The sequence below is a fragment of the Mus caroli genome, unplaced genomic scaffold (assembly GCF_978045245.1).
Source record: "Mus caroli unplaced genomic scaffold, Mus_caroli_1 scaffold_4, whole genome shotgun sequence".
Taxonomy (NCBI): Eukaryota; Metazoa; Chordata; class Mammalia; order Rodentia; family Muridae; genus Mus; species Mus caroli.
The window spans coordinates 140,237,746-140,260,959 of NW_028227259.1; the positions used below are offsets into that span (position 1 = coordinate 140,237,746).

At 49.3% G+C, this 23,214-nt stretch overlaps 1 protein-coding gene across 4 annotated transcripts in view; it reads left to right on the plus strand.

The window, feature by feature from the left end:
* The first annotated feature begins 846 nt into the window (after positions 1-846).
* The window catches only part of Dtx2 (deltex E3 ubiquitin ligase 2), a 38,274-nt gene continuing 15,906 nt past the window's right edge, over positions 847-23,214 (plus strand). For 2 of the 4 annotated variants that reach the window (XM_085837292.1, XM_085837295.1), the window contains exons 1-4: positions 847-992; positions 2,300-2,462; positions 16,507-16,849; positions 18,516-19,152. In XM_085837292.1, the coding sequence (XP_085693418.1) occupies positions 16,582-16,849; positions 18,516-19,152 (905 nt within the window). In that variant the 5' untranslated portion in view covers positions 847-992; positions 2,300-2,462; positions 16,507-16,581. Of the gene's footprint in view, positions 993-1,269; positions 1,345-2,299; positions 2,463-16,506; positions 16,850-18,515; positions 19,153-23,214 lie in introns of all 4 variants that reach the window. The other 2 variants (XM_085837293.1, XM_085837294.1) reach the window with 2 other exon arrangements.

A 23,214-nucleotide genomic window follows, 5' to 3' on the forward strand; every position in this document is an offset into this window, starting at 1 on the left:
TTAACATTTTTTAATAGATTCTTTCCTTATTTTAAAATTTAAAATCTGGGGGCTGGAGCGATGGCTCAGTGGATAAGAGCACTGACTGCACTTCCAGAGGTCCTGAGTTCAATTCTCAGCAACCACATGGTGGCTCACAACCATCTCTAATGGGACCCGATGCTCTCTTGTGGTGTTTCTGAGGACAGCGGCAGTGTACTAATATAAATAAATCAATCTTAAAAAAAAAAAGAATAAAAACATTAAAAAAATTTTAAGTCCATGTTTTTTAAGACTGTGCTTGTAAGCTCAGCAATTAGGAAGCAGAGGCAGGAGGTTCAAGAGTTTAAGAGCAGCCTAGGCTACATCACAAATTCAAAGCCACTCCGAGGTACATGAGATCCTGGATCCCCTCCACCCCTACAAAGTGACTCTTACAGCTGGGGATTGATTAGTAGAACACTTGTCTAATGTGCTTGCATTAACTTTGATCCTCAACACCACAAAAAGAAAAATCAGGGTGGGCAATATGGCTCAGAGGGTAAAGGCATTTGCTGACAAGCCTGACACCTTGAGTTCGATCCGTGGAACCCACGTGAAGGTGGTCGCGGAGAACGGACTCCTAAAGTTGTTCTTTGACCTCTGTAAGTACACCCCCCTCCAGAATATACACACATAATAAAAAGAAATATAAAAATTATTAAAAATCAAATGCATCAGTGATTAGCGAAGGAGTAAGTCAGTAGGAGAAAGAGAAGGCTGGGTACATTTACATCTGCTGGTGTGCTTTGGTTCAGCCCACTCAGCTTCGCCAGAACTACATTTCCCAGAAGGCACTGCGTGAGGTGGACATGCGCAGCGCGGCGCTTGGAGGCTGCGACGCCGAGTTTCACTCCGGCTGCCTCCGGCTCGGAGTCGGAGATATATTCTGGGGTTCTTCCCAGGCCGAGCCGGAGCTGAGCCCGGAGGTCGGCGGTCCTCTCAACCTGTTCCTTCTGCTTCCCTCAGACTCGGTGAGCGGGACGGGCGGGCCACCTGCTGGCGCCCAGCCTGGGGTCCCGAGGGTGGGTGGGTGGGTTGAGGAGAGGGGGCTATTGAGCCAAGCTGAGACCGGAAGGGGGCGGTCGTGCGAGGAGGGAGGGCCGTGCCGGCGGGATGGGTGAGTCCTGGGGGCGTTGGGAGCCCTGGGTACCTCGGTACCAGGGTCCTGGAGGCGGGAAGTCGCAGTTGGGACGCTCTGAGCGTTGGGGACTGGGCTGGGCGTGGTAAGAGCCCTATTTTTTTTTGCAGAGACAGGGGTCGCATCCCTGGCAATTTGAGTCCTGGAAGAGCAGTGAGGCTATTGCTACCCTGGTTCCCTGAGGGGTCAGTTTCAGTCCTGGAGCGTTTGTGTGTTTGGGGCGTTACATCCAGGCGATGGGGATCCACCACTGTCTGAGAGAGAGTTGGACTTTGGAGGCGTTTGCCTTTCCATTCTCTGTCTGTGTCAGACTGGGTCCTTGGGGCACTTTGGGGTGTCTCTGTTTTGAAGCTCCGCTTTTCATCCTATCCCTCAGACAGCTGCAGGTTTGCCTGCGTTAGCTTTGCCTCCACAGTGGCATAAATGGGAATGTGTTCACAGGCAAGACCTTTAATGAACTCTCTCCATGCCGTCTTAGCCCCTTTAAAATTCTAGAGAGCCCAGCAATGTGTTGCACGCTTATAATCCCAGTATTTGGGAGACTTGGGCTTGAGGGTAGTTAAAGCTTGCCTGTGCTTCATAACAAGATACATCCCCCTCACTCCCCAAAAAAGTGCTAGCCAGGTGTGGTGATTTATGACTGTAATTTCAGCACTTGTGAGGCAGAAGCTGGAGGGAGACTCAGGAGTTCCAGTCCAGCCCTAAACTATATACTGTGGACCCTGCTTAAAACAAAACAAAACCAAACACCCCCAACAACCCAAAAGTAACAGTTCTGTGATGTAGAGTTCCCAGTAGCCACAAGAATCAGGATTGACTTCAGCTGCTCAAGGTATCAAGTCTCTTTGATTATTTTCTGTGTGACTTTGGTCAAATTTTTATCCTCTCTGGTGTGTTGATTTCCTTCATGGACCATCCTGTGGGACTGTTTTCTGAAGTCCTCACACAGACTTTTCTGAGAAAGGGTTTAATTGAGTGGGCTGAGAAAGACTGTCCCTACCTTCTGCTCCCTGCCCAGGCTGTTGGAAAATAAGCCTGGTAATTTCCAGTTGCCAGCCACAGCACAGGGGACCCAACATCTGTGCGCTCATTTTCTCTTGCCGTTTCTTCACTGAAGACTTAATCATCCTTTTGGCAAAGGTACCTCGGAATTGGTGTGGCTGAGTCAGCAAGGCCTCAGATTTGCCGGGTTCTTGTTTGCTGTTCATATCAAGATGGGAGCTCAGACAAGTTATTGCTTCTGAGGATCTGGTGCCTCCATCAAGAAGGGACAGTTTGGTGCCAGCCCTTCAGTGAAGAGGAGGTGAGAGCCGCGGGGAAATTAACCTTGCTGCTTTTGAAATCTGGTGTTCCAAGGAGAAGGTGGGTGTGGACCCTGAAGGGAGATGGCTCAGTTCATACAGTGCTTGTCAGGCGAACAGGAGGGTCCAGATTTGCTCTCCAGAACCAAGGTAAAAAGCCTGGCATGGTGGTATGTACCTGCGCTTTTAATGCTAGGGAGGAGACAGGTGAATCCCTGGGGTTTGCTAGTCAGTCAGCCAGCCATTTGGTGAGTGAATAAGGTTGGTGGCACCTGAGGAACTGCAATCCAGGCTGTCCCCTAGCCTGCGGGAACACCCATGCATCTGTGCACACACACACATGTGCTTTATGGACGATGGGATTCTGGGGTTCCGGGAGTGAAATGAGGCCGGGGAGTGGATTGTTGATTGCCAGATGTTGCAAATAAATTCACGTGGCCCCTTGCCAGCACAGCCTCTGTCTAACCAGTCTCAGAGGATGCGCCATCCTACCTTAGACATCCTTTATGGGCTGGGAGCAGCTTTGGCAAAGTGCTTAGCCAGCATACAAAACCTGAGTTCAAGCCCCAGCACTTCAGAACATTTATTTTATTTTTTATTATTACTTAAAAAAAAAACGAAACATGCATTTGTTGTGTGCGCACGCCCTGGTACACGTGTGGAGGTGGCAGGGCACTTTGCGGGAGTCATTTCTCTCCACTAGGTGAGTTCTGGAGATCTAAGTCAGGTGATCAGGATTGGCAGTAAGTGCCTTTACCTGCCAAGCCATCTGACTGGCCCCTCCCAATTCTATTTAATTTTTTTTTTTTTTTTTTTTTTTTTTTTTTTTTTATTATAATTTTTTTAAAAAAAGAAATAATACTTTATTCCCTGGCTGCACAAACCTGACCACCTGAGTTCTGTCCCTGGATCTCACAGTGGAAGGAGAGACGGGATTCCTGAAAGCCTTCCCGTCCCCCAACTTCTTCACCCCCTCCATTTCAAACCCAAGTCCATACTCACACTATAATAATAAATTAAAAGAAAATATGCCTAGTAAGGTGATGGATGCCTGCCATCCCACACTTGGGAGACTTAGGCAGAACTGCAAGTTTGAGGTTAGCCTGGGTATGTAGCCAGTTCACCCTTGCATGGTGTTATAAGTTGTAATCCCAGCATTCAATAAACTGAGGCAAGAGGATCATGAGTTTGGGGCTGTCCTGGGATATGCAGTGAATTCTAACCCAGTCTGGGCTACACAGGGAGATATTATCTTAAAACTAAAAACAAAACAAAACAAAAAAACAACTAACAACCCATGCTTTATAGGCTAAAGAAATGGGTCACTATTACTGCATTTGAACCAGAAGTGTTCATTTCTTTGTTTGCACAAACCTCTGCTGGGTGCCAGACGAGATCTCTTGTCTTTCTGGCAACTCCTTGGGCAGAGAGACAGATGCACCAGTTAGTGACATGGTGTTGCGATATGTGTAGAGAGAGCTAAGGTGAATCGTGAGGTGAACCCCTCTCTTCCAGGAGGAGGTGGGCAGGCAGTGTCAGGAGGGCTTCTGGAAGTGATAGTCGAGGCCAGCTGGAAAGTAAGACTGTGGAACTGGAAAGTCAGAGGAGCAGGAGAAAGCGGGAAGGAGTGTCAGCATTTGCATAGTCAGGAAGCTGCTTGGAGAGGCCTGGGCCAGGCTAGAACAACTGAGTGACTGTGGAGTGGAGAGGCTGGGAATGTGGGCACAAGGCAGATAGAGCCGGTTCTGGGGACCTCGTATTATTACCCAAAGATGTGCATACACAGGAACCTGGTCTCCAGTGTGCTTGTGGTTCTGTGCAGCCTTTACAGGGTGGACTTCAGGGATAGGGAGATGGTTCAGTGGTTAAAAACACTTCCTGGTCTTGCAGATGACCCTAATTTGCTTCCAAGAACCTGCATCAGGCAGCTCACAGCCATCTGTAACTCCAGCTCTGGGGGATGCAGTGCCCTCTTCTAGTCTCTGTTGTCACCCTTCTGAGTATGGCACACAAACATACAATATCAAATACATATGTGTATCTATTTATACACGTATATTTGTATATATGTGTTTAAAGAGGTCATTAGCTTTGGGGGCTTCACTCGTGAGCAGGTAAGTGCTGATCTTGTGCTGTGGGCTGTCTCCATAAATGAGCGCCAACTCTGTTGTTTTAGGGGCTGGGGGTGTAGTTTAGTTGGAAGAGTGTTTGCATGCCTTGCTCAAAGCCCTAGGTTCCATCCGCAGCACTGCTACAGGCTGGTGGTCCTAGCGGGCAGGAGGTGGAAGCAGGAGGAAGTTCAGAGTCACCCTTAGGCACCTGATGAGTTCATGGCCAACTTGGAGTGCATGAGACCTTGTCTCAAAAGTAAGTAAGTTAAACAACAAGCCAAAACAAAAAGAGTTTCTTTCAGCTCTAAAAAAAAATAATAATATTTTTTTATAATAATTTTTGACAGAGGGTTTCTGTGTAGCCCTGGCTGTCCTGGAACTCACTCTGTAGATCAGGCTGGCCTCGAACTCAGAGATCTGCCTGCTTCTGCCTCCTGAGTGCTAGAATTAAAGACCTGTGCTTGTAACCCCAGTGCTGGGAAGGTAGAGACAGCAGGTCATTCCCAGGGGCTTGCCGGCCAGCTTGTCCTAGTGATGTTAAGCTTCAGGCTCAGTGAGAGAGATCCTAGCTCAAGAAACGAGGAGGCCAGGGTTGGAGAGATGGCTCACTGGTGAAGAAAAAGCACTGCTGCTCTCTTAAAGGACTGGAGTGGAGTTCCCAGCACCCACATCAGGTGGCTCACAAAGCCTGTAACGCCTGGGAGTCCGTCTTGTGGCGGCTCTGGATACTGGCACACAGACACAAAATCGATTAGTCTTTACCAAGATAACAAGGTGGAGAGTGCTTGTGGAAACCCTTGACTTCCACACCCACACCCACTCCTGCATCTATATCCACGCACACACAGAGTTCAGGCTGGGTGAGGAGAGTGTTTGGGGTGGAGAAGACTATGGTAGAGAGGGAACACAATGGAATTCTCTTTTGTTGGTATATGACAGAGTCCTGCCCAGAATGGCCTGGAATCCTCTATGCAGTTATAAGGCTGCATAGAGTATCAAACTTTGATCGACACTCCTGCCTCTGCCTCCAGAGTGCTGGAGTTTGTCATGTGTGCCACTGTATCATGATGGCCGTGAGTGTTGCTCTTCAGAATGTGAAATTCATTCTGCAGATTGTGGGAGGTGAGGAAGGGACACAATCAGGTCAGAGCACACAATTGAGGGGGTTCATGTTACACCTGTATTTGAGAGGAGTTGGTGAGGCCAGCTGGGAGCCTATGCTTATGAATATGGGAGATGGAAGAGCTGATGGAAGAGAAGGCAGTGGCCGCTGTTGATTGTGTAGGCTTGAGGCACCTGTCCGGGGTGTGGGCAGAAGGTTCAGATGGAGCAAGGATCTCTGGTTTTCTCAAGGTGGCCTGGGAAATCCATGGGACAAAGGAGAACTGGAAGAGAAGCCAGCATGCTTTCACACAGTGTGTGTGCGTGCCTGAGTGTGTGTGCATGTGCATGAGTGGGTGTGTGTGTTGGTGTGTGTGCATGTACTTGTGTACCTGTAAGACTGTGCATTCACATGTGTAAGAGCCAGAGGTTGACAGTGTCTTCCTTAACCACTCTCACTTATGTTTTTGAGATGGGATTTCTTCTGGAGCGCCCTGACCCTGGCCACTGAGCTCCAGGGATCCTCCTGTCTTTGCCTTTTCCTTGCTGGGATTATGTACCAGTGTGCCTGAGGGGTGTTTTTTTTGTTTGCTTTGGTTTTTAACACTTGGATTATGTGGAATTGAGCTCAGGTCCTAATGCATGTATAGCAAGGATTTACCAGCTGAGCTTGAGACATTTTGAGAATTCCGAGGCCAGCAAGGAATGAAGCTGTGGGCTACAGAGAAAAGCCCCTCAGCCCACAGATTGGGTTTGTGTGGCACTTGGAGTTTAAAGATGATCGAGGGCTGGTGAGATGGCTCAGTGGCTAAGAGCACTGAGTGTTCTTCCAAAGGTCCTGAGTTCAAATCTCAGCAACCACATGGTGGCTCACAACCACCCGTAATGAGATCTGACACCCTCTTCTGGAGTCTGAAGACAGCTACAGTGTACTTATGTATAACAATAAATAAACATCTAAGAAAAAAAAACTTAAAAAAAAAACCAAAAACAAAAATAACGATGATCAAGCAGTCTCTTAGGTAATTGTTGATCAGGTGAAATCAGAGCTGGCTTAATGCTCACACATTGTTCTCCGTGCATGTCTGCTTTTCAAAATTTTTATGTTTTTTATTTTCTTGAGATGGGTTTCCTGTACTCCTATAGCCCAGGCTGGCCTCCAGTTCACTCTGTAGTCAAGGCTGATGCTGAACCCCTGGTGCTCCTGCCTCTGCCTCCTGAGTGCTGGGATTATATGTGTGTGCTGACTAGTGCTCTGCTTGTTTTAGTTTTTAAAGACTTATTTATTTATTTTATGTATATGAGTACACCATTGCTCTCTTCAGACATACCAGAAGAGGGTGTCAGATCCCATTACAGATGGTTGTGAGCCACTGTGTGGTTGCTGGGAATTGAACTCAGAACCTGTAGAAGAGCAGTTGGTGCTCCTAACCACTGAGCCATCTCTCTAGTCCAGAGCTCTGCTTTTTATTTATTTATTTATTTATTTATTTATTTATTTTTATTGTCCTGAGGCTTTGCACACCACTAAGCAAGCATCCTGTTGGTATGCTGTACCCATATCTGCTTTGTGTGTGTGTGTGTTAATATACTTATTTAGCTAGTTAAAAATTTTAAATTATATTTTATCTATCTACTGTGTGTGTGTGTGTGTGTGTGTGTGTGTGTGTGAGTACACACGAGTGGAGATCAGTAGGCCGCTTGTAGGAGTTGACTCTCCTTCAGCCAATGGATCCTCGAGTCTGAGCTCAGGCTTGGTGACAAAAGCCTTTATGCTAAGTCATCTCATTACCCATTATGGTTTTGTTTGTTTGTTTGAGACACTATGCTGTAGCCCCAACTATCTTCAACCCGCCCCCTGGGTGGTTCCCCCCCCCCCCCCATACATTTGAAGATGCCCTTGGCTCCTTTGTAGTTTATTGTGCAGGTGCAGTTGTAGGTGTTGCAGTGCATGCAGAGGCCAGAGGACTCCATGGAGCCGGTTCTCTACTCTTCATGTTCTGAGGCTCGAACTCAGGCTGTTAGGATCTCGTGGAGGTTCTCTGTCCACTGAGTCACCTTGGTGTCCCAACCTTAGTGGTACACACCTTTAATCCCAGCACTCAAGAGGCAGAGGCAGGTAGATCTCTACAAGTTCGAGGCCAGCCTGGTCTACAGAGCAAGTTCCAGGACAGCTAGGGCTACATAGAGAAACCCTGTCTGAAAAACAAAGCAAGTGATTTGTCTGTCTTTGTCTCCAACTGTGCCCTGTGCCATCTTGATCTCTATGTCTCTACCTCCAAGTGCTAGAACATCTGACATGCATTGTTGGTTTGTCTTTCTCCAAGTTTGTAGTTTATATTTCTACTTTTTTGAGTAGGTGTTTAAGGCAGTCTTTCTCTATAGTCCAGGCTATCCTTAACTTGAAGTCTTACTACCTCCGCCTTCCAAGGGCTGGAGTAACTTGTAGCCCTGCACCACCAGTGCCTAGTTCTACACCTGTGGTTGGGTTTTGTTTTGTTTTTTTCCATAGAAAAGTTTGTTGTTTTCATAGGTACTGGGGTTTGTGCTAGCACCTTGTATGTGCTAGGCAAGTCCTCTACCACTGTGCCAGGCCCACAGCCTCTTACACTAAGTCAGCGTTCTACCACATCCCTAGCTCCTTACAGGGTGATTCTAGGCAAGTATTGGGGCAAATCCTCAGCTTCTAATTGGATGATCCTAGGCAGATAAAATGCTCTACCCCTGAATCACATTTCCAGCCCCTGCTTAGAGAATAGGCAGTTGTTTACAGCTGAGCTAAGCTCCCAGCCCCTCATTGTGTGATTCCAGGCAGGTGCTCTGCCTCTGGCCATGCACCCTGCCCCTCGCTGGGGGATTCTAGGCAGGGGCTCTACCACTGAGCCACTTCAGCTGTTCCTAAGGTCTGACTGGAATGCAGTCACTCCTGTTAGTTTACAGACTGTTTTTGCCTCACAGCTGATTTGTAACTAGAACACTCTAGAATATTTGCTTTTGGTGTTGGCAGGAGGTTTGATGTTTCTCATCCTTATCCTGGGCAGTTGTTGTACCTTAGGACACTTCCCGGTCCTTGGTTTCTCAGGCTGGCCTCTAACTCTAACAAGATCCTGCTTGCTTAGTTGGGCCCCATGTGGTTTTGAGCAGCTTGCTGCTAGTTTTTTTCCTTTTCTTCAGTGTCTTTTGTTCTGTGCTAATTATAGAACCCAGGGCCTTGTATACAGCAGGCAAATGCTCTACCACTAAGGTACACTTTCAGCTCTTGAGCATGCCTGGCATCCCAGTCCCCTGGGGCAGAGGCAGGAAGATTAGGACTTCAAAGTCACTGTAAGTTGTAGAGGGCAGGTCACTAGGCCTGACCCCCATCACTGCAGAACCGTAAGACAGAAGGAAGATTACAGTGTGCAGTCACAGGACTGTTGTAATCCCCAGGCGGCACTTGGGTGGTTTGTTTTTCTTGGAGTTCAGGATGGGAAGGGGGTGTTGACAGGAGTCGCTCTGATGAGTTGATCAGCCCTCCCCCCACCCTCCTTCGTGAAACCTTAGGGATTGGAGCAGCTGTGCACAGCAGTGCTTTTGAGCCACAGTAGTGGCACTGGCTTGGCTTGGTGGTGAGTTTGACCTTTTAAACATGTTTGACTTTTAGGTAAGTGCTGTCACTGAGCTGTACCTCCAGCAGGGTTTTGCATGTTAAAGAGATTAAAAACATTTTTTTGTTTTTGTTTTCTAAGACAGGGTTTTCTACGTAGCCCAGCTGTCCTGAATCTCTTTCTAGACCAGAATGGCCTCGAATTCAGAGATCCACCTGCCCCTGTCTCCCAAGTCCTGGGACTTAAAGGTGTGTGCCACCAGCGTGGGGCTAAAAAATATTTATTCTGTGTGTGTGTGTGTGTGTGTGTGTGTGAGAGAGAGAGAGAGAGAGAGAGAGAGAGGGAGAGAGAGAGAGAGGGAGTGATTGAGACTGAGGGCACATGTGCTTGTGTGTGTGCATGGGGAGGCTAGACCAGGACACTGGCTGTTTCCGTTTTCCTCTGTTGCTCCCTGCCCCACCTTATATTGCCCTGAAACAGGGTCACTGACTCAGCTAGGAGCTCACCTCTTCAGCCAGGCTGGTCAGCCAGCTGCCTCCCAGGATCTCTCCGCTGCCTGCGCCTGCCCCAGTGCTGGCGTTACTGACGTGTACAGCCCTGCACAGCCCTGCACAGCCCTGCACAGCCCTGCACAGCCCTGCACTGCTTAGTTCACATGGGTGCCGGGATTCAAACTTAGGTCCTCAGGGTTGCAGAGCAAATGGTCTCATCCAGCTAGGTATTTCTTCAGCCTCAGATTATTTTATTTCATATATTTTACTTTATAAATAATTGTACTTGTATGTGCATTGATGTTTTGCCTGCATGTTATGTCTATATGAAGGTTTCAGTCCACTCGAACCAGAGCTCGGGTAGTTGTGAGAGTCCATGTGGATGCTGGAAATCGAACCCTGGACCTCAGGAAAAACAGCTAGTGCTTGAACCACTGAGCCATCTCTCTAGCCCCTTAGAGTTATTTTTTTTTAATTTTTAATATTTTTATTACATATTTTCCTCAGTTACATTTCCAATGCTATCCCAAAAGTCCCCCATAGCGCCCCCCACTTCCCTACCCACCCATTCCCATTCTTTTGGCCCTGGCATTCCCCTATATTGGGGCATATAAAGTTTGCAAGTCCAATGGGCCTCTCTTTCCAGTGATGGCCCTTAGAGTTATTTTAAGGGGAGAAACTAACACTGTCTTCTTGAGGAAATGTGAAACACTAGGAGCTGAGGTTAGGTGTGGCTCCCGGCAGATGTGTGCTTAGCATGAGGTTAGGTGTGGCTCCCGGCAGATGTGTGCTTAGCATGAGTGTCTGGGTTCTACGCTCAAAATTAATTTAAAACAATTGTTTAGTCTGTGGGTATTTTGCCTACGTGTATGTATGTGCACTGTGTGCATGCCCAGTGCCCTTGGAGGCTAGAAAAGGGTATGGGATCCCCTGGAACTACAGTTACAGATGTTGTGAGCAGCCATGTGGGTGCTAGGAGTTGAATCTGGGTCCTCTGAGAGAGCAGCCAGTGCTCTAAACCTCTCCCCACCCTCCACCGCACCAATTTTTAATTTTGTGGCTTTGTTTTGTTTGGTCTGATGCTGAGATTGAACACCAGAGTGGTGTGCCTGTGAGACAGTGCTGTGCCACTGTAATCTCACATCCCTAACTTAAAAAAGAATTCCATTCTTACTGTATTATGCTGTCCATGTGCTCGTGGTGTGCTGTGCACAGATGTGGCGGTCAGAGGACAACGGCAGCAGTCTGCTTTTTCTTTCCACCATGCGGCTCCCAGGGATCGAGCTCAGGTCACCTAACAGCCCCTAGTTTTTTGTTTGTTTCTTTTACGTTGGGTTTTTTAATAAAGTAATTTCTTAGATTTGTACTTGAAATCTAACTGTTCTGGTCTTTGGAGAGGCTTTCTTAGCCTCTGAAAAGTCTCTTCGGGTCTCTGCTTACTGGTCCATTAACTCTGTCAGCTGCTTGGGTGAGGAGTTTCAGATCCATGCTCCTTGGAAAGCACCTAAGACGACTTAGAAAAGGGCTCAAAGAATGAACTGTAGGGCTGGCTGCATGTGGGAGCCCAGGCTTATAATCCCAGCTCTGTGGGCTTTTCCTCAGAGTTCCAGGCCAACCTGGACTACAAGTGAGAGTCCGTCTTATAAAATCAGGGGCTGCTGCTGCTTTTCCAGAGTATCCAGTTCCTAGCCCAGCCCACAGTTGCCTGTAATTCCAGCTCCAGGGGCATCTGAAGGCTCTGCAGGAACCTGGACTCACCAATGCATATAATTAAAAGCATAAATAATAAAAATTTTAAAAGAGCTGGGTATAGTGGCTCATGCCCATAACAGATCACTTAGAGGCCGAAGCAAGAGAATTGCCTGGACTTCAAGGTCAATTTGGAGCCAGACCCCGTCTCATAAAAACTCCATTATTAGGGCTGGTGGAATATAGTTCAGTGGCAGTCTTGGGTGCCATCCCCAGTATTAAAAGAACTTCCCATATTGTATAGTATGTTTATATTGCCTCAAGATTGAGGCTTTTTCCCACATCCAATTAGTGTAATTTTCGTAATTAAGAATACCCTAAATAGCCCCACCATTAGGTGCTAAAACAAATTAGGTTTTTGAAGTGTGGCTTGGTGGTGAGTGGGGCTGTGGTAAGAGAGTGGGCATGGACACGGGGTTTCCATGCATGACTGTAGGGTTCCAGCCGCAAGCTGGTGGGCCAATCTAGGCACCAACTCAGAGAGCCCAGGCCCCCTGGTATATTTGGGTCTCCCCCCATATTTTTATTACATCCTTTGTATGTGCATGTGTGTGTTATCGTTTGTGGGTGGAGGTCAGAGGACAGCTTGCAGTTCTCTTCTGCAGTATGGGTCCTGGGGATCTAACTCAAGTAGCCAGGCTGAGTGGCAGGTATCTTTCTGTTCAGCCATCTCACTAGCCCTGCCTCCCCTCATTTGTCTTGGGGTTTCATGCCCTGTGTTGAGGGATGTTTGAAGTTCTGTAGCTTCATATGGGAGTCAGTAGCAGCTGTCCCCTCAAGGACACTGAGTCGAGGACATGCAGGTTTGCTGGGATAATTGTGGCCTCCATGCTAAAGGGCACAGGGGAGTAGAGTCACCTCCCTTGTGATGATGTGGGCCAGGAGACTCAGGAGGAAGACTTAGTGGCCTCTGGGAGGATCTGCATGCTTGCTTAATGAGGCACTAACAGAATTAATGGCTGATGGCTGGGAAAGACTTGGAATGTTTGGGAACGTGCTAGAATCCTTGTGGCTGGGAATGAGGTCCCAGAGAGTGAGAGATTGTTATGAGAGGGCACTGGCCAACTATGGAGGTGGTGGTGGTGGACCCAGATCTGCTGTGGTCACACCCTCACTGAAGGCTGGAACCAGCATCTCCCCAGGACTGTACCCCTGGCTCTTGAGCAGAGCTCTGGAAGTTGGTTTATCTGAGGATGGGACAGACATGTTGGAACATGCCTATAAGCTGCAGGCCCTGTCTGCCTAAGCCATGAGTGACATCTTGGGAGTCATAGGCTCTGATGTCACCCTCTGGTTTTTGCCTACATTATAGGCACTTTAAATTGTAGATTCTGAGGTGAACCAGCTTTGCCCAGGTCGCCCCAGGTCTCATCCTCAGGTGGAGTCTGTGCCTTTATTAAAGGCCTTGAGGGCTTGATGGCCACCCTGGCACCCAGAGTTGCTCTGTGTCCTCACAGGCCAAATTTACTACCTGTGTTTGCATCCCGTGGCCTCCCTTCCCTCTGCTGCCTGAGGGTGTTTGACGAGTAGGCAGCAGGAAGGCCAAAGCCTGTGGGTGAGATCTGCCTCCGGTCTGTGCTGGGCCCATACTCTGTAGGCTAACTGCTTGTCGTTTGGCTTTTGGAGGCATCCTCTCATGTAACTCAGGCTGGCTTTGAACTTCTGATCCTTCTGTCTCAACTTTTCAGGTCCTCTGTGTGTTCTACTACACACAACTTTAAGGTGTGTGCGTGCGTGCGTTCTACTCTCCTGGGGAAGGTGCCTATGGAGACCAGAACTTGATGTCAATATGTCTTCCTCAGTCCTTCTCCCCAGCTTATTTTTTGAGAGAGTGTCTCTCGCTGACCATGGAGCTCACTTCTGTTTCATTTCAGCTAAGCTTGTTAGCTAGAGGAGCTGAGTCTGCCAGTGTGCACCTTCCAGGTCTGGGGTTATAGACACGCTACTTTTTTGCATAGGCTCTGGAGGTCTGAACTCAGGTCCTCCTGCTTGCTTTGCAATCACTTCTCCCACTGGGCTATCTCAACAGCCCTTAACAGTTTAGTTAGTTTGTTTCTCTGAGACAGTCCCTATGTGGTCCAGGCCAGCCTCCTACTCAAACCCTTTGTGCCCCCATCTCCATAGTGCTGGCATTTATAGGCATGTGTCGCCACACCCAGCTGGGTGGGTGTTCTCTGTCCTTGGCTTAGTTCTCATGAAGATAACTTCACATAATTGTCAGCATCTCTTTTCTCGATGAAACCAGGCAAGCTGAGAGAGCAAGGGCTTCTAGAGCCTTTGGAGCCTGTGCTGCTTGGTTCTGTCTCTTCTAGGGCCATGGCCTTGGTCCTCTCTCGCTCAGCTTTGAAGGATAACTGAGTCTCTGGCGCTCCAGAGTGTGCTGCCATGTGATTGAGCACCTGGGAAACAGAGACGGCGTTTGATGGGAGCTTTGGGAGCTGGTTGTAGGAATCAGGAGGCTGAAGGGGGCAAGATCTGGTACAGGACTGTGTCCTGGCAGATCTCTCATGGGACAGGACAATATAACGACAGTGATGGCAATGTCTCCAGCTGTGTTCTAGGCTAGCGTGTATGGAATGTCCGCTGGGTACTTGGCCTACAACTGTGCGGAGGGTATTGGGCTGCTGTCACGTGGTGTTGTGTTGTGGGCTTGCTGTCACGATGGCCTTTCTTCTTTTTTTTTTTTTTTCCTTTTTTTTTTTTGAGACAGGGTTTCTCTGTGTAGCCTTGGCTGTCCTGGAACTCACTCTGTAGACCAGGCTGGCCTCGAACTCAGAAATCCACCTGCCTCTGCCTCCCAAGTGCTGGGATTAAAGGCATGTGCCACCACGCCCGGCCACAGCTGTCATGTGGTGAAGTAGGAAGACTTGGGGCCGGATTTTGTCTGTCTGTGTGTGTTCCTGCTCAGTAGAGTTCTGCTTGGCATAGGGAGGCTGTGCAGGGTCAGGAGCTCACGTGACACTGGGGGATTCTACGCAGGCAGTGTGCCACTCAGCCACACCCCCTGAGTCACACAAGTTGAGCAGGAAGGACATAAATTCTCAGAAGATGGAGTGGACAGGGAGATATCTGCTGAGCAAGACTCAGGGAGGGCTGTGGAGAGAGCCGAGGGACACTTTAGGGTTTTTTTTGTTTGTTGTTTTTTTGTCTTGGCTGTGATAAAGACCAGGTCGGCCTTGAACTCACAGAGATCTGTCTTCGACTACCTCCCGGGTGCTTGATTAAAGGCATGTACTACCACGCTCTAGGCAGCGCTTGAGTTTTTTATCTAGGATTTCTTGTGGTCAGTGATAGTCCCTTAGCTGTTCTTGTTTTTGTGTGGTAAAGATGTGAGTGGTGCCTGTTTGTGTGTGCAGAGGTCAGGGGAGGACTCTTCACTTTCTATCTTCCTGCTATGAGACAGGGACTCTTACTGAACCGGAAGCTTGCCATTTTGGCTAGGCTGGGTGGCCAGCAAGCTTTTGAGAGTCACCTATTTGTTTTATAGCACTGGGATTACAGATAGCAAGCATGCCCGGCTTTCCTGTGGGTTCTGTAGGTCTAAACTTGGATCCTTAGATCCTAGAGTAAACTGTCTATCTCCCCAGCCTAGGAACCTGTGTGTAAGTCCTACCTAAGCTACTGTCTCAAGAGTGTCCTGGAACCCTTGCTCTGGGCTACAGAACACCTGTGAGGGTGTGTAGGGTTTACTCTGACAAATAAGGCCTGAATTGGGAACTGTAGGGCTCTTACACAAACATACAGAGTCATTGTGGCCTTGTCCACAAAGATTTGGGGTGACTTAGATACACTGAGTGCCAGGGCATGGCTCAACAGAGAGGAGCTGGGGTGTGTGGCATGGGTAGGTCTTCTGTGTGTGCATCCCCACATGTGAAGGAAGGAAGGAAGGATGGAAAACACTGAGCAGAAAGTAGTAGAATCAGAAGGAAATGACTGGGCAGATCAGCACCCCACTTTCACTGTGCTCCCATCTGGGATGTTTGCTGAAGTGGAGGTAAGGAACAGGAATGGCTTTTAAGATTTTTTTTCAATTATTCTTTGTAAATTTCACATTATGTACCCCTATCCCACTCATCTCCCTGTTCTTTCACATCCAGCCGTCTGCCCTTGCAACATCCCCACCAACATAAACAATAAAAAATAAACAAAAATTATCTCATTGTGGAAGCTGTGGTGTGTCACTGTGTGTCTGTCCCACAGTCTATCCCTCTTGTCCACATACCTTTACTTCAGTTCATTGCTATGAGTCCTTGGTTTGGTTCGAGTCTTCTGGCTTCTACTACAGTACCAATACTGGCTCTTCACTGGGACTCCTCACAGCTGACCTGCAGCCTTGGATCTGCAGGACCTGCCCCTTCACATGCTCTGCAGTTCATAGATGGGGTAGTTGTTGGGCTGGGCCAGCTCAAAGCCCTGGATCTGGGCCTAGCTAGTAGCTGAGGTGGTCAGCCTGCCAGCTCTCCCACACCTATACCATCAGGGTGAACTCTATAGCACTGGCCTGGCTAGATCATCCAATGGGGAAGCTAGCAAGGGACAGGGCCAGCTCTCCCTCACTCATGTCACCAGGACCAGCTCTACTGTGCCGCCTGGGGCTCTGGAGAGGTGTGGGCTGCTTTCCCAAATGCTGTAGCTGGTGAGGGGCGGGGTCAGCTCTCAAGGGCCGGGGCCGGGGCTGGCTCACCCTCTCCAAGAATGACTTAATTATCCTGTCTGCTAGAACAAGAGATAGGGATCAAGAGTTGATCCAAGGTACCCTGAAGGTGGTAGAGAAAAGCTGGTATTGAGGCAGCCAGGCAGTATTTGCACACGCCTTTAATCTCTGCACTTGGGAGGCAGAGGCAGGTGAATCTCTGAGTTGGAAACTAGCCTGGTCTACAGAGTGAGTTCCAGGACAGCCAGGGATACACAGAGAATCCCTGTCTCAAAAGAACAAAAGAAAAGGTTTTCTTTAGCTGCCTGACAAGGTCCCCAATGTGTGTGAGTAAATGCTGTGTCTTTTTCTAGGTCCCCCAGAGGTGCTGGGCAATGAACCTGAACCTGCAACCCAGCGTGGTGTGAAGTCTTCAGAGAAAGCAGAAGATGGCCATGGCCCCAAGCTCGTCTCTGCCACAGGTGTACCCTAGCCACGTGGTGGTGGCTGTGTGGGAATGGCAGGATGGGCTTGGCATTTGGCACCCCTACAGTGCCACTGTCTGCTCCTTCATTGAGCAGCATTTTGTCCGGCAGAGGGGCCAGCATTTTGGACTGGGAAGCCTGGCCCACAGCATCCCCTTAGGTCAAGCTGACCCCTCACTGGCCCCTTACATCATCGACCTCCCCAGCTGGACTCAGTTTCGCCAGAACACTGGTAAGACCCTTCTGCCTTATAGAGGGTGAGCCCTTGGTTTGTAACTTGGTCCTTCGATACCCTTTGTCTTGTAAGCCGCTGTACCCTACAGTGCTAGGCTTTGGGCTGGGTATCAAGTTAGGCTTTAGGTTATGGTTGTGACTGACACACCCTCCATTACTGTTCTTTACATGAACACATCTGATTGGAGCATGCTCTAATTAGTAATAGCACCCAGGGCTGGGGAGATAGCTCAGTGGGCAGAATGCTTACCGCTCAAGCAGGAAGCCCTGGGTTCTAGCCCCAGCACTGCATAAAATCCTCGTTGAGCATGTACCTGTAATTGTAGCATTCTGGAGGTGGGGGCTGAAGGGTCAGGAGTTCAAGGCTTGAATCGTCCTTGACGATTGCATAGTGAGTTCTAGGTAAGGCTGGGATGCATTAAATCTTGTCTTAAGAGAAGCCAGCTATTACCTGGAGGAATGGACCATGTAGTAGTAACAGATGTGTTGGGAGTACATGTGGAGGCTCTCTTGGCTCCATCATCTTCAGCAGACTGGCTGGCATGCAGTATGTATGCCGTACACTAATGTATGCCGTGGTAGTTTTGAGAATCTTCTGCTTGCTTGTAATTCCAGTACTTGGGAGGCCAAGGATGGAGTATTTATAAAACTTTGAGTCTAAATGTCTCAAAGGCAGGGAAAAAGAAAGCCTTATCAAGTATGAGCCATGTTTCACAAAGCTGCTAACCTCTTTTGCTATAGAGGGTGGGCCCTTGCTTTGTGACTTAGACCTTTGACACCTTGTGAGCCTCTTTTTTTTGTTGTTTTTTTTGTTTTGTTTTGTTTTTTTGAAACAGGGTTTCTCTGTATAGCCCTGGCTGTCCTGGAACTCACTCTGTAGACCAGGCTGGCCTCGAACCCAGAAATCCACCTGCCTCTGCCTCCTGAGTGCTGGGATTAAAGGCGTGTGCCACCACGCCCGGCTTGCCTTGTGAGCCTCTTTACCCTGCAGTGAAAGCTGGAAAAAATAGGATCTGCTAGTCCTGAGTAAAATAGCCATTTGACTGTCTACCAACAGTGATGATGGTGAATTATTGGGGGGAAAGAACTGAGGCTGGGGATGTAGCCCAGTGGTAGAACCCATACCTAGAATATGTGAGGTCCCTGGGGTCCATGTCCAGCAACACAGACATGTACAAATATACATAAACAGACACAGATGCACACATAAACACACCAGACGTGCCATACATATACCTCAGACACATCCACACACGTAGGTACAAATAAAGGCATGTACAGACACATACACAGACACAAATATACGTACTCAAACATGACATATACACACCATGGACACATCACTGACAAACATATATGACAGATGGATATACACATACAACGTAGACACGTGTACTCACACAGATACACACACAAACACAAGTGCACAGACACATGTGCAGACATAGATACTTAAACATATACAGACAAACACACATACAAATACAGTCATGTATACAAAACACAGAAGCACACAGACATGTTGACACCATGGTCGTGCTGTGCTGTCATATGGTCACACACACATACCCACGGAAACATGGGTGTGGCCCTGTGCACTTAAAGTGTTAGCGTGTGGAGCAGCAGGAGGGTTCTCATTTATGGGTCTTGCTCCTTCCCTACAGGCACCATGAGATCTGTGCGCAGACACCTGTTCTCACAGAATTCTGCCCCAGGCCAGGGCATCGTCTGGGAGTGGCTGGGCGATGACGGATCCTGGGTAGCCTATGAAGCTAGAATCTGTGACTATCTGGAACAGCAAGTGGCCCGGGGCATCCAGGTCGTGGACTTGGCGCCACTGGGGTATAACTATACTGTCAACTATGCCACCCTAACCCAAACCAACAAGACTTCCAGCTTCTGCCGGAGTGTGCGACGCCGAGTGGGGCCAGTTTACCCAGTGACTTCAGACATCGCTGTCCCACGCCAAATGGGACTCATCTGCTTTTGCCAACAGTGCCTCCATGGTAGCGGAACTGGCCCTGTGTCGGGCCGCTACCGCCACTCCATGACCAACCTGCCTGCATATCCTGCCCCCCAAGCACCCCACCGGACCACCACTGTCTCTGGGGCCCACCAGGCCTTTGCCCCATACAATAAACCTTCACTGTCTGGGGCCAGATCTGCACCAAGGTTGAACACCACCAACCCCTGGGCTGCAGCACCTCCTGTTCCAAGCAACCAGTCCCTGTTCCACTCCAGCCTCTCCCACCTGGGGCCGCAGCTCCTGCCCTCAGGACCGTCCACCTCCAGTGGAGCCAGGTACCTCCCAGTGCGGACTTTGTTTCTACCCGTGTGGAAAGCCCCCTCGCCCTTGCACCTCCACGCCCGTTTGCCCCCTGTGTGCTGTCTTTTGCAAGTGCCACTTGTGTGCTGAGCCTCCTTGGTTTCCCACTTTGGCGTCCCATGGAGCTACCATGCCATGGCACTTTGATTGTCAGCAGTCTTTTAACTTTTATATGTTTTTGATGATATGGTCTCATGTAGCTCAAGGTGGCCTCAAAATCCCCTGTATAGCTGAGGACAGTCTTGAACTTCTCTGATCCTCCGGTCTCTGCCTCTCCAGTGCTGGAGGAGCCAACCCAGGGCGTCGGGCGTCCAGGCAAGCGCTTTACCAACCAACACAGCCTCAGCTCCGGTTTTGGTTTTTGGTTTTTTGGTTTGTTTGTTTTTGTTTATTTGTTTGGGTTTTTGTTGTTGTTGTTGTTGTTTTTCGAGACAGGATATCTCTGTGTATCCCGGCTGTCCTGGAACTCACTCTGTAGATCAGGCTGGCCTCGAACTCAGAAATCTGCCTGCCTCTGCCTCCCGAGTGCTAGGATTAAAGGCGTGTGCCACCACGCCTGGCTTTACCACCGTGTGTGTGTGTGTGTGTGTGTGTGTGTGTGTGTGTGTGTGTGTGAGAGAGAGAGAGAGAGAGAGAGAATATGCATGCCAGCAAGTGCAGGTGCCACATTGCCCAGTGTGAGCTAGTTCCTCCTACCATGCATGGCTCTGGGATTTAACTCAGGTTGTCAGGCTTGGCCGGAGTCTTCTCTACCCACTGAACCGTCTCAGCTCTGACTAGTGTTTTCTATTGTTGTGTTTGTTTGTTTTTATTTTTTTAATTTTGTTTTGTTTTTAGAAAAAGCCTCTCTGTTTATTTCAGGCTGGCCTGGAATTCTCCATCCTCGTTTCCTCCTCTGTTAGAGCACTAAGCAATCACTCCATCATCCTCAGCACCACCACTGAAAACAACCAAAAAGGTGCTTGGCACACACAGGCATTTTAGAAAACCCACCCGAACAATGCGAGCTACCCAGGGCTTTGATACCTTGGCAAGCTTTATTCTTTAAGCTTGTGACATGGGCAGGGATGGCCATCAGAGATGTCTACTTAGAGTCTGCAGATGAGGACTTGCAGGTTGGCTTAGCACTCGAATGACTTATCTAGAATCTTCCTTTCTTGGGGCATGACTCAGTGGCAGATCTCTTACCTAGAATTCCCCAGTGAGAGTCTGGGTGTGGCTAAGTGGTATACTCTCTACCTAGCATGGTGCCTAGGTGCCCGCCAGCTCCCTAAAAAGAGAAGCAGTTAGTTGTGTGGGACGCGTAGGCACTGGGGCTGGCCTGAGTGTGTGGAGGAGGGGCCTGCTGGCCAGGGGAGAGTTGAGGGCCTGGATCACCGGCCTCCAGGCGGCTGTCTCCAGAGTTGGGCATGCGTATGTCCTCTGGCACACGTGGGTCTGTCTCCCTGGGAACAGGGAGTCCAGATAGGCCTGACTGGGTCCTGTGCAGGCTTTACATGGACACAGGCCGGCAGGGCTCCCCGGGACGTCCCTCTCTCTCTTGCTGCTGAGGCCTAGTGTGTGGGCCAGTCCTTCAGGGAATGGGGTTCTGTGGTCAGCCTAGGACACTGAAACAGAGTTTCAGCTGTGTTGAATTGCTTCAGGCTGAGGTAAATCTTTCTGTCTCGTCCTCTTGTCCCATCTCTCCTCTTCTCATCTCCTTTTCTCTTCTGCTCTTTTCCTCCCCGTCCCCTCCCTGCTCCTTTACTCGCTCTCCCTCTCCCAGTAGTTCACTCTGGCCTAGCATTTACTGTGTAGCTGAGGCCACCCTCACATCCCCAATCCTTCAGCTCATGAGTACCAGGGTTATAGGCGTGAACCTCTGGCGAGGCGACTCAACAGAGCTCTGCCTGGGGACTCAGGACGAGTCAGACTTGGGTCTTCTCCTCAGACTGGGCTCTCCGCCCCATGTCTAGGCCTACAGACACTGCTAGGACTCTTGGGCAGGCCAGGTGCATGATGGAGGTCACTGGGCCAGCTTGCTGCTGGGTAGGTGCGGCCTGTAGTTACTTGCTGGGTGACAGGAGACAAGGGGAACTGGGCCAGCCTGCTGTGTTGGTTGGACGGCTTCTGAGCAAGCTGGCTGCCTCCTGGCATAAGTACCGTGTATCCTCTGTGTTTCCTCGGGGCTTTCAGGGGCTGGGAGGGGCAGCCTTTCACTTGCTCGAACCTATCCAGTCTGAATAAGCAAACGTTTACCCGTATCTTTTCAAATGAAACAATTACATGTATGTTTCGTATGTGTGGGCGGGCGGGTAGGTGTGTGTGTGTGTGTGTGTGTGTGCGCGTGTGTGTGGAGGTCAGAGGACAGCCTGTTGGAGTCAGTTTTCCCCTTCCACCATTAGGTCCTGGGAACTGTATTCTAGCCCTCGGGCTTGGTGGCACGGTGCCAGCCTCTCATATCTAATTTATTCTGTGGCCTTCCTCAAGCACTCTGATGGGTTAACTAACCCTCTGGTCTCTTTCCCCAGCTGGCACTGGGAGAAATGCAAACATTTGGCCCCTGGTTCTCCCCAGGGGCTGTGGTAGCAGGTCCTACAGCCAAGGGAGGGTCAGTGGCACTAGGTGACAGTTTGCAGAACTGTCTGGAGGGAGGCAGTAGCAGTCAGGCAGGGCCAGTCTGAACAGCACAGCTTGGGGGAACTGGGACCTACTCTGCCAGCTGCTGAGCCCCTGACTGAGAGAGCAGCACCCTAGGCTTTTGTGGAAACTCCTACCCTTTCTTTAGGTTTTTGTTTTGTAAAACTTGTCTGGTTTCCCTAGCTCAGTCTAGGTGAAGCTGGCTGTGCCCCCTGGGAACATGCACTCCAGACAAAGCTGTGTCATTTGTAACTGAGCTTCTGGGTATAACACCATTTCCTTGTAGCTGAAGCTTTATCCCTTTAAGCAGCAAAACACGTGCTCTAATGTGGGTGCTGGAAAACTTTCCAAAATGTGTCATGCTCACACCCGTCTCATCTCTGTAAAGCTGGGCGGGACAACTTGCCTAGCATTTTGATGAAGGGTGGTGACGAGGGTTGGCACTTTGAACATTAGCCAGGTGTGTCTAGCCTGTGCCCCACAGGCTTCATCTAGCTGAGCATAGCCATGAATGTGGCTTAACACATGATTGTAAACTTATGTAAGATGAGAGTGTATGTGTGCTGTGGGTTTATATGCACGTAAAAAAAATTAAGTTTGTGTATAGGGTGTGTGTGTGTGTGTCCATGCATACACGAATCTGAAGAGGCCAGAAGAGGGTGTTGGACCCCCTGGGACTGGAGTTATAGATGGTTGTGAGTCACCTTGTGGGTGTTGGGAGTTACATCTGGGTCTTCTGAAAGAGCAGCCAATGCTCTTAACAGTCTCCCCAGCCCCTGACTATAGGTTTGTTTGTTGGTGGTGGTGTTTTGTTTTGTTTTGTTTGAGTTTTTCGAGACAGGGTTTCTCTGTGTAGCCCTGCCTGTCCTGGAACTCACTCTGTAGACCAGGCTAGCCTCGAACTCAGAAATCTGCCTGCTTCTCCCTGACTATGGTTTTTATATTAATTTTGATGTGTTTTGTGTGTGTGCACAAGTATGCGCTCCCTTACCGCCCTGCAAGTGCAGAGATAAGAGAACTGTTCATGAAGTTGCTTCTCCCCCCCAGCATATGGGTACCAGGATCCTCAGGCTTGGCAGCACATCCCCACCCCACCCCACCCCACCCTTTTTTGAGACAGGATTTTGCAGTGCAGTCAGCTGCCTTGCATGTAACTCAAGTTGGCTTGAACTCACAATCCTCTCAGTCTCCGGACTGCTGGGATTACAGGCATGAGCCACCACACCCAGCAGCATCTGCTGTGCTCTCGATGCTGCCCTGAGGGCCCCCCTTCCCCACTGCCATCACCGTGTGAGTGGAACTGATGCTCTGCACGAGTTGATCAGATTCTTGCCATGGGTCCTTGTCAGCCACTGACCTGTGTGAGATTAGCGTGGTATATATTGCAGGTCCAGGGTTCTTTTTATCAAATTTTAGTT